The sequence below is a fragment of the Ursus maritimus genome, unplaced genomic scaffold, assembly GCF_017311325.1.
Source record: "Ursus maritimus isolate PB19 unplaced genomic scaffold, ASM1731132v1 scaffold_19, whole genome shotgun sequence".
NCBI lineage: Eukaryota > Metazoa > Chordata > Mammalia > Carnivora > Ursidae > Ursus > Ursus maritimus.
Window position 1 is genome coordinate 36,854,330 of NW_024424341.1, and position 11,802 is coordinate 36,866,131.

Consider the following 11,802-nt stretch of genomic DNA (forward strand, 5'->3'; position numbering starts at 1 on the left):
CATTAGAAGAGAAATAACTTTTTGAAAAACTTGATTCCTGACTGATCTATTTAAGTGATGAGATGACATGGCTTTTTTCAAAGTTCTTAATGATCCAAATATCTAAAATTCAGAAGATGTATATTCTGTATATGGGTCTCTCCTAATTTGATCATTGACCTTGGTGGAGTCATAATATATCTTTTGCTAGTTGTTCTTCTTTTAAAACTGTAGCTTTAGATGTAGTTTTTGGAAGAAAGAATGAAGATAATCTAAGCATTTTCAGCCATTCATTTTATGTTGCCTGCAGTGGCGTTCCGGACACAGGTGGTTTCCCAGGCTCACCTAATAGCCTTCTCTTGCCAAGGATGGGTTTATGTGTTTGGGTTTACTTCAGTAAAGGCAGTGAGTGAGTGGTTCCCCTGTCAGTTGTAAAGTGTTACAGGAGTGAAATTTTTAAAAGTGTTAAAGAAATGGTTTATAATTTGCTACTTTAGAAAACTGTTACTTAAAACAGTCATTTTGATTTTTTAAAGTCCATATTTTTAACTCTGAACTTATTGGTTGAAATAGAGATAATTTTAGAAGCCATATTCTAGCTATAGTATCTCTACTAATACGGCATAAAAATTAATATCAAGTGGCTTTTGAAGGTGAAATGAAGGAGACATACATTAGTTAAAGAACAGAAAGATAAGTTATAATTATTGTTTGTGGCGACCAGTGAAAGATTTCTGTATTTTACAGGTATGAAATATGAAACTTGTTGATACTCCTTTATCAGTGATAGTTACAGAGAATAATAGGCCAAGAAACATAATTTTGATTTTTTTTTTAAAGATTTTATTTATTTATTTGACAAAGAGAGACAGCCAGCGAGAGAGGGAACACAAGCAGGGGGAGTGGGAGAGGAAGAAGCAGGCTCCCAGCCGAGGAGCCCGATGTGGGGCTCAATCCCAGACCGCTGGGTCACGCCCTTAGCCAAAGGCAGACGCTTAACGACTGAGCTACCCAGGCGCCCCAAATTTTGATATTTTCAGATTTAGGAAACGGTGTTCTACTTTTGAATATATGTTGGAGGTCATCTGTTAACCATATCTCATAACAGTGTTTTAGACTTCTTCCCATTGCCTTCTTCAAAGCTATAATTTGCTTTAAGTCCATTTTTTTCAAATGAAAAGCAAATGGATTTGAGTTCAGATTTTCTTTATCTCCTGCCCTCACATGAGGATTACAAATAAGATAAAGCAATTTAAAAAGTAGAAATGTTCATATATAAAATTATAGTCCAACTTTGTAGGGATTAGCCTCCACAGATCCCTCCTAGGGTATTCATGCCTGGCAGTGCCTTAAAGTTGAAAGTACCTTGTGACAAGGCTTTGACTGTGTTACTTTAGTAACTAAATTCCCTTGAGTAAGGGTGGAAGATGTGTTTTATTTGTGTTGAATTTTGTGTTGTAACTAGGGTACCTTGTGACCATTTCTACTTAACGCATCAGGCAGCTCTTCATGGTCTTTAATGTGCATATGAATCCTCTTGGGCTCTTGTTAAAACTCAAGATTGTGATTTAGCAGATCTGGGGTGGCCCTGAGAGTCAATACTTCTGAAATGTTCTGCAGGGATGCCAGTGTTGCTGGTCCTTGGACCACACTTTGAGCAGCAAGATTATGAGATAGATACATCCTTGGAGTTGTCCTTGCTTACCTTTAAAACCGTGCCTCCCTCTGTCTCCACATCCCCTCTCCTCAGAAGAAAGTCTCATTAAGTCTCTGTTTATGCCTTTTTAAAGTTGGCTATTAACAGCCATGTCTTTACTTTTTTTTTTCTTTTTTAAATAGCAAAACACCGAATTGCTCATACACCTCACTCCAAACCAAAAACTTCAGATATTTTTGAAGCAGATTTTGCAAATGATGTAAAATCCAAGGATTTGCTTGCTGATAAGGAACTGTGGGCTCGACTTGAAGAACTAGAGAGACAGGAAGAGTTGCTGGGTGAACTTGATAGGTACCTAATGACGAATTATCTTTCCAAGAAAATTTGTTTCTAAACACATTTCCTTCTTAATCTCTTTCCTCATTAATAAAACAACACATGCTCATTGAAGAAAATACAGAAAAGCATAATATATTAAAATATCAGTCTCACCACTCTAAAATAAGTATTAATTCTTTGGAATATTTTCTTTTAGGGCTGTGCATTCATGTACATGCCCATGCATATATGTGTGTGCACAGAAATACTTAAAATCAGTATTCCTATTTTTTTAATTATAAGGTTTCAGCCATATTTTATATATTGAAGTCCTAAGATAGATAGTTGACTTATAATAATTATGAATGTTTTATGTATTACATTTTAAATGAAATATTCTTATACTCTACTCAGGATAATGCTGTATATTTCAATGACTTGTTAAAAAGAAAAACTTGATCTGGATTTGTTACTGTAAAATGTTTATCCTTGCTTTCCTTTGCAAACTTTTCTGTTCATTGAGCAGGAAATTTGTAATCTGGTCAGGTAGTTATATATATGAAAACTTTTCCAAACTGCTATTTGAAATACACATTAGCACTCACTTGGAATTGTCAAAATGCTCAGTGAAATCTGTTTCTTCAGAAGTTCCTATATTATTTTGCTTAAATGATGTACCATATGCAGTAATTAGTTTCTGTGAAAAATAGGACATGAAGCACAAAGGATATGTATTTTTTTCTACCATTTCACCCATAAATTCTTAGGTCTTTTTGATTAACTGATACTATTTCATTTTTTTTAGCTCAGTCTTGAATCTTGTTATTTTCTTGGTCATGATTCTCTTTCTATTTTTGCATGACGTTATTTCAGTTCTATTGCATTTTTGGTTTTGTTATTTTTGTAAGGTCTTCAAATCCTTTGTAGAAATGAAGCATTAAAAATGTACGTGTGTGTGTATAAATATAATTATATTCATGTGTGTACATATAAGTCCTTCATTTCTTAAAATTATAATAATACATGCTTGTAAAGTATTCCAAATATAGAAGTAGGACATAAGAATGTGTTAATGTTCTGGGGCTTTAATTTCTGGTCTTTAAATAGAGAAACACTCTCTGTATTTCTTACAAATCTCTTGATTGTATTATTTATATTGTATTGTGTGTGGCCATGTCCTCTTGCAAAGATTAAAAAAATCATCTATATTCTACTTAGTGTTTGAGTAACTACAACCTACAGAGTTAGCATAGGGGTTTTTTGTTAATTTATTTCAAAACATTTTTATAGACTTAGAATTCTAGTTAAAAATATATCTTATTCAATCTTAATTTTTACCCATTGAAATGAACTGAGAATTAGAATATGGAAAATTTTGATGTGTTTGTTTGATCTTGTTAATTTTCTTTTTCTTTACTAGTAAGCCTGATACTCTGATTGCAAATGGAGAGGATACGACGTCTTCTGAAGAAGAAAAGGAAGATCAGAATATAAATGTGCACGTGATGCATCAAGTAACAGACTCTGTTGCTTCCAGCAGCTGTTACAAGGATGTTACACATTCAGAACTGTTCAGTGGTCAGATGAATGGCATTCATTCAGTGAACGGTTCAAATCCTTACCACAGTAATGAAGACGAGGAGGAAGAGGAGGAGGAGGATGGTGGCGATAATGAAAATGAAAATGACCATGATGCTTTAGGGGTTGGAGATTATTCTATACCAACAATATATTTTTCTCATACTGTCGAACCTAAGAGGGTTTGTATACTTTTGACTATTAATTTTGCATGTAATTTAAATATTCAGTATCATCTATAATACTCTTTAAAAGAACAGTGTCAGCAGTGATTAATATTGTTGATAGGGCCTAGCAAGAAAACCATCTTTGCCTCTCATTCTGGCCAATTTTCTAAAAAGAAGAAGCGGGTGCCAGCTGCGAGGGGAGTCTAAAGTTGAAATAGTTGGTTTTGGTCGATTGTTCTCTGAAGCCACAATAGAATTTGAATTTTTTGGGGTCTGGAAAGGAATCAGATTTGAGTAGCAACTACCGTAACCCACCTGTCCTTCATGCAGAGAGTTTTCTTATGAATTCTAGAGTTAATTATATTGTGGGTGTTTTGGTGTACTTGGGATGTTAAAGTGACTGCTTTAGTTACATTTTTAATTATGCTGGGTTATTATTTTCTGTGTGGGCACAACATGAATGGGAGCGCATGAGCAAAGTGGAAAAATTTAGGAGGAAGTAAAAAGTAGCTCCTTTTCTGATAAAGTAAATATAAACATCTGTGGATAATCATGACTTTAGAATTTTGGCATTTTAGAGCTGGGGGTTACTATAGAGATCTTCTAATGCAGGGTTTTTAAGCGTTTCTCTAGTATCAAGACTTTTTATTCCCTTCGTACTTACTGTAGAATCCCCGTATTTAAAATAGATCAAAACAGGTTGGTTCTGATTGGAGGAAAGCTAGACTACCTTAAACCCATTCCCTTGCTGCGCAGTGCTACTCTGAGGAGCAACTGGGAATTCATCTTTCTAATTCATCTTTCTCAAGACAACTTAAGGCCTAGAAGTCCATAGAGCTGGCTAGTAATAAAACAGAAAGTCCTTTGTGTCAGTGTAGTGCTCTTTGTACCACAAGGTACCTCTGCAGGGATTGCCTACAGCAGAGTTAAGGGTCTGTGGTATCAGTCTTAAGTATCCGTGATTATTATTTAATGAAACATGTTTAAAACATATTTGATATTTCTTAGGTCCCTTATATTATCTCTGCTCTAATATGAAGTGAAATATTTTTTTTTCTATTTTAATACTTCAGACTAAAGGGAGCATCTTGTGAATTCTTTGGAAAAAATTGACCTAATAACCAGAAAAAAAGTTTATGATTCTTATTTCAGGCTTTAAACTTTTTCTTACTTGCATGTCGATAAAACAAGAAGAAAAAATATTTTTAGGAATGCTGTGAGGAAGAGCAGTGGAAAGTGCAGTATAAATGCTGAGTAGGGAAAGAATAATATGATAATCGTACAGGTTTTTTTTTTAATTTTTAAATTCAATTTCTAAAAACCAGAGGTATTTAAAAATTCTGAATAGTTAAGTATTATCTAATATTGCTTTTATGATTTAAATTTTATATTCTTACCAAATATTTATTTTGGTTAATTGTGCTCTTTGTTTTAAAATGCATGATTTAAGCCAACATTTTATGTCAAAGTAATGGGGTGATGTGAAAGCTTATAATAAATCAGTCATTTAGTTAAATGTAATTTGCTTTCAATACAATAATAAAGTCACTAAAGACTAGAATTGGTCATTAAAGAAGATATAATTTAATGCAGTAAAAGTATGTTAAGGTAAGGACTTTTTAATCCTAAAAATGCACATCATTTCAGTGTTAAAAAATTTAAACTGTCTCTTCTTTACTTACAGAGTTTATTTGTTTTAGTTTTGCCTTTGATTTAATTTTTCAAAAGGGTTGTTATTTTATGCTGTGAAATTTTTAGGTCCGAATAAATACCGGAAAAAATACCACTTTAAAATTCAGTGAAAAGAAAGAAGAAGCCAAACGTAAACGAAAGAACAGCTCTGGTGGTGGTCATTCTGCCCAAGAGCTGCCTACTATCAGGACTCCTGCTGACATTTACAGGTGAGTGGTGTTCACAGGCAGCCGAACGATCTGCTGCTCCCTTCCCCTCTTTTGTAACTGAACATTTATAGGAAAAGGTTGTAACACAGAAGGCTATCTGTCACTGCAAAGTGAGGTTTCTGATAGAGTTGGCGTAGTATTTCAAAGGCTCTCACAGGAGCTACTGAGCTACCATAGATTCCCCGTTCAAAGCAGTTGAAAAATGGCATGATCGTTCCCTTTTCCCCCTCTTTGCCAGTGCTTTTAAAACATTCCCAATCGATCCGGTCAACAAATGTTGTATGTTAACTTTAGAAATATAAGTTTGTTTCTAGTGGGCTGGAGAAGCGCTTTCCTGCCACAGCTGTGAAGATGCTTGGCACGTGTTTACCTTTTCACAAAGTAGGAGTTAAGTGTTGCTGTTCCAGTTTTTTGTTGTGTTGAAAAAGTTACCATTTGAAAATACCTACTGGTTTCATGACCCGTATTTGTAAAATAGTTAAAATTACTCAGTTGTCTTCTAAGTAGGCCTAAATTATATGTAGAATTTTGGCAAATCAGGTGTCACTCAGAACATGCTCATAAATAAAGTGCTCTATTTTATTAGGCCAAAAAAAAAAATCATGTTTTTAAGAATACAGAATACATCATTTGAAGCTAAAATTTATTTGGGTTGTGAAAATTTTAAATGCAACTTTGAAAAAACATTGTAGATTATTTTCTAGAAAAGATTTTTTAAAAAATCATTATAAATATCCTCTATTCATGAGTTTCCTAAAGTGGATATATATATTTTTGGATATTGTAGAGTTTTTGTTGATGTTGTGAATGGAGAATATGTCCCTCGTAAATCAATCCTGAAGTCTCGCAGCAGAGAGAACAGTGTTTGCAGTGATACCAGTGAAAGCAGTGCTGCCGACTTTGATGACAGACGGGGAGTTCTCAGGAGTATTAGCTGTGAAGAGGCCACTTGTAGTGACACCAGTGAGAGTATTTTGGAAGAGGAACAAGAAGAAAACCATCCCAAGAAACTTTTGCCCTTATCAGGATCACCTGAGGTGTGTGTCTATCTCTGGCTCTTTTATTTCATACAGTATCTTTCATCAGTTCTTGTGAGATTAAAAAGGTGGTGGTAGCTCCATTTCAGAAGGGCCTATTGTTCATTTCCCCGATTTCACATAGATAATTTTTGGAGTTGAAAAAATATTTCTTTAAAAGAGGCTCTCCTGGGGCGCCTGGGTGGTTCAGTCATGAAGCATCTGCCTTTAGCTCAGGGTGTGATCCCGGCGTTCTGGGATCGAGCCCATCATCGGGCTCCCTGCTCCACTGGGAGCAAGCTTCTTCCTCTCCCACTCCCCCTGCTTGTGTTCCCTCTCTTGCTGGCTGTCTCTCTCTGTCAAATAAATAAATAAAATCTTAAAAAAAAAAAAAAAAAAAAAAAGAAGCTCTCCTCTGCTTTTTTAAAAATTATAGGTGCTATATCTCCCAGGTATGGATTATAAATTATTAATCTTATAATCTTTAAATTATTTTTTCTTATATATTTATTGAAGTTAATCAGCTGGTTAATGGTATTGTTTATCATATAGCTTCCTTAGTTTATACATCTATTTAATCTCAAAAGTTATGGAACCTGATTCATTCTAGGCTTGTTCTTTTTCAATAAATAATTTATAAAAAATTAATAGTCACTAGCAACATAAATGCAGGTCTTATAATCTTAACATAATTCAAGAAAGTTTTTGCAGGGGGAAAATATTGCCAATCTTCGAGTTTTATTTTTGTGAAGTAGGAATTTTAAAGTATCTCAGTTTGCATATATGTTACATTTTTGGCTAGAAGATCATTTAGCAGCTTATTTTAAATAAATTACCGCTAGACCAAACTGTAGTCATTTTATAATAGTTCAAGTAGATGACTGTACTTCTTTTTATGCTTTAGTTGAGTTAAAGAAAAAATATATATGGCAGATAATTATCTAAAGTCCTGTGTTTTGGCCTGTGGCAGTGACATATTTACTCTTAGAGGTTATGGAACCATTTTACAATTTAATGAAAGGTGTAGATCCTCGCCTCAGAAAAATGAGTGCACACATACCCATTCTTACCTACCACATTGCACACACTTGTGTGTGTGTGGTGGAGGGGTATTGGGAGATCCCAAAAGAAGAATTCCTTTCTTTGAAATAGGCCTATGTTACGGTTTCCATTATTCCCAGGCGTGATTTCTAAATTGTTTTTGTTTTGTTTTGTGGGTATTTCAAATTTCCAGTTTATAAGGTTCCCACTCACACCTGTATCAAAGTGATACACCCATTTGTGTATACATCAAATAGGTCTAAAAATATGTATGTTTATATATAAGTAAGCATATCTAAAACTATTGTTTGTACTAAATAGTAACTAAATGGTGATGATTGTACTAGATGTCACTGGGGACGGAGATCATTAGCATTTAGGGACAGTATATATGATCAGAACATTCTCCTCCCCTCCACACGATGCAATGATCTCAGTTGCCCTGGGAAGTGTCTCATTTAATAGTCTTCCACACTGTTAGAAAAACAGGTAATGGATGTGGACTTTTGCTGTTTTTGTTTTTGAAAATTAGGTATGTATCGTGGTATAGCCAGAGCTCAAGACTGGAACTTAGTTTTATTTCATTCTTACTAGCTTTGCATTTTGTATTGAACTGTTACCATTAGCATTCTAGATGCTGTACGTTTTTTTTTTTTAACATCAAACAAATAGTTCATGCAAATGATAAGTACTTTGAAAGATGTCCTTTTCAGTATCTTTAAATACTGAAAGAATGTCTTTTTTTCCAAAGCCATTTTTAATATAATAAGGCTCAGTGCTTATCAAGATAAAATGGGAGTTTTGAGAAAGTAGACTTCGAGTTTCTTTTAAGAGCTTGCATTCCACCCAAGTTCTTGAAATACTGTGGGAAGGAAGGGACATTCTTGTTTTGTTTCTTTGGTGGGGCAAGGTGGAGGGGCATGGGTTTCGAAACTATTCAGGTGATACATTGTCTTAACTAAATTTGTGCTTGTGGTAGACAAAAGGGAATTAAAATATACATGGAAGTTAACATGTCAAATTTTACTTTGTAGGTGATGAGTTTTAAAAGATGAAAGGGGGATCCAAACACCATAAACTTTAAGAATAAAATCCGTATTAACTCCTTGGTTTTTATAGATCTTATTTATTTGTTTATTTATTTATTTATTTATTTTTATTTATTTTAAAATATTTATTTGAGAGAGAGCCTGTGAGAGAGCACGGTGGGGGGGGGGAAGTGGGGGAAGGGCAGAGGGAGAAGCAGACTCCCCGCTGAGCAGGGAGCCTGACCCTGGGGTCATGACTTGAGCTGAAGGTAGACACTTAACTGACTGAGCCACCCAGGTGCCCCTTTATATAAAAAGATCTTTATGTGAAAAGATATATAAAGATATATCTTCGGTTATATTTCCAGCATTTTGTACACATTACTTTTTTTTAATTGAACATACAGTTAGCCAGATGAAGTCCAGCAGACATCCAGTTGAAATTAAACAATCATTTTTTGTGTGTGGAACATCTGATTTTCATTATTGAATTAATTATGGTAAATTTTGAGACTGATGCTTGTCTCCACTAGTATCAGCACTTAATTTTTCAGTTTACACTGATCTCTTAAATAAAATTGAGGCAAGAGTCAATAAAATTCTCAAGTAATTGCATAAATGAACACTATTTAAGAAATGTCACTACTGCTGAAAGTAAGCTATTGGCTCGCGGGCAGCATGGCCTCCATAGGATCGTTCATTCGTCAGCTCGTGTTTGACACCCTAGTAGCATTTTTTTTTGTTCAATACATTAGTTTTCACAGCATAGTCTGGACATAAATGGAATGTGTGAAAGTTGAGGATGTTTTATGTACCCATTTTTGTTTAATCCCAGATAAAACATTTATTTTACATTTTGCTTTCTTAGATGTGGACTATAAAAATCTACTTCTGTTTGGTGGTGTAATTAGGATATATTTTAATAGTACTTGATTTCTCTGAACAATTTGTATTTTGCGTATTTATCCAAAAATCTTAACCGTTTACTTTTAACAGAAAGAAAGATCCAATTGGCAAGTACAGGATAAAGATTTTGTGGATATCTTACTTACATTTTGTTACCATAATCTGACTTTTGTCTTCTAGGCTTTTTCTGGAACTGTAATAGAAAAAGAATTTCTATCGCCCTCCTTAACACCACACCCAACCATGGTTCATCCTGTGCTACCTACCATTCCAGAACGAAAAGAAGTTCTGTCAGAAGTATCAGAAGAAACTACAAAGAGGGTTTCAAAGTTCAAAGCTGCCAGATTGCAGCAGAAAAACTAGGGCCTGCCTAGGCAACGGGAGTTTATATCCTGGAACCTAGTTTTACATTTCTTTACAGTCTATATAGCAAAATATGTTACGTGTCATTTGAAATAAGGCATCCAGAATTCATTTGGCAGCAAGATCTCTTACTGTTATCAGTGGTATTAAAAATCAAAGTAAATGTTTGAATACTTTAATATTCAGCTTGTTTTGTTAATTCTCTGAATACTGTCAATACTGTTGTCTAAGTTTTCTTATGATGCACTGGCAGTGTTTAGGATTATTTTTCAAAGAATACTGTTCATATGCATTGTTTTTGTGTTTTGAACTAAATACAGGCAGTTTTGTACCAGCTGTGAAGTTGTGCATACCATATGGACCATTTTAAGGAAACTTTTAAAATTTCAAATAGATTCAACAATTATATTACTTGCTTTAGCATTTTAAAGGCACTTTAAAAAAAATCTACTTCTTGTAGGTTTTGCAGCTAGGTGGCTATTTAAAAAAACTCTCCCCTTCAATGGTCATTCTATCATCTCTGAGGCAGAAAGCTACATGTACCCTATGGGAAAGTTTCTTTGATTGGAAGAATGGTATTTTGTAAAACTTTTTTTTTTTCAAGTAAAAATTTTATGAAACTTGGTCTCTAAAATATTGTGAACTTTATGATTCAGAATTGAATACAGAAACGTCTTTGATTCTTATATATGCTACCTGTACCACGCAGTGGTTCCTTGAATTCGTATAATTCCATAGGCAGTTCTTCTCCCTTGGTGTGTTCACTTTTAACTGGAATTATATTTTGGGAGAGAAGGAAAGGTTGTGTAGATGCTAAAAAAAATTCCCAGATTTTTAAAATAAATTTTATGTTTTAATTTTCCAACATTTTCATTCTCTAAGGCTACTTTCCTACTAGTAAATAATTGAAATAACATATTGACTGTTAGCAGAAGTCCTTAAAATAAAGAGAAATTTATTCTAACATTGAAAATTACACTGCAAGTGTTAATCATTAGCTTGATGCATGCTGAAATGTAGCTTTTAAAAAGCATTCTGCATTAGTACTAAAATAAGCCATCAATGCCAGTCCACCCTCTATTCATGGCTAAATATTTAAAGGTTATTTATAGCTTCTTTAATGAATTCTTGCTTAAACAAAGTGAAATTATGTCCTAGAAAAGTAGAAGCTATTTGTAACTAGAACAGCACAACTGTAAAAGTTTTATGAATATGTATTTTAATAATACGGGGGTGAGCCTGAATCTCCACGAGTTAATGGATAATTCAGAACAGAGGACTGATTTTGAAAGATAGCCTAAAAATGTAGAAGATTTGTTCCTTAGTAAATTTTAATCAACTGTGCATATATTTTTAGTTAAAACTGTTTTCTCTCAGCCCATCCCCCACAAAAATCAATGCAAACCCAGAGTACCGTCGCATACACCAGAAGAGTCCTGACTCCCAATTGCTATTCAAGTGAGCCCTGCTAGCTGTTGCCCCAGAAACAGACTTTATTGTGGGACTATTGTGATACTCTTTACGGGCATGTAATTTCAAGAGTACTGTCATTAAATAATTTTTCATAATTTGAGCCTGTTGTTGTTTATGTAGTTTATGTTTCTTCTTGCAAATAAGATGTTCCCTCATAGTGTAAGATGGTAGTAGAAGCAAAGAAAGTGTTCGGTAGCATTTTCTTATGTCCTGCTGAAGACCGGATGAAGTGGTGTGGCCCCATTTCATAGCTTCAGTCTTACAACAAAGTTTGAATTGTAATTTTACATTATAGCTTTATTTTTCATATTAAATCATGTTTCAATGGAATAAATGAAGCTGGTCATAAGTGTTCTCTTTTAAACCATTGTAAAA

At 34.1% G+C, this 11,802-nt stretch overlaps 1 protein-coding gene across 1 annotated transcript in view; it reads left to right on the plus strand.

Annotated features, from left to right (window-relative positions):
• Nucleotides 1–11,527, plus strand: part of URI1 (URI1 prefoldin like chaperone) — a 71,830-nt gene extending 60,303 nt beyond the window's left edge. The window contains exons 7-11 of the mRNA XM_040633674.1: nt 1,819–1,987; nt 3,375–3,714; nt 5,458–5,600; nt 6,388–6,637; nt 9,772–11,527. Of these exons, the coding sequence (XP_040489608.1) occupies nt 1,819–1,987; nt 3,375–3,714; nt 5,458–5,600; nt 6,388–6,637; nt 9,772–9,954 (1,085 nt within the window). The 3' untranslated portion in view covers nt 9,955–11,527. The remainder of the gene's footprint in view (nt 1–1,818; nt 1,988–3,374; nt 3,715–5,457; nt 5,601–6,387; nt 6,638–9,771) is intronic.
• Nucleotides 11,528–11,802: the final 275 nt, after the last annotated feature.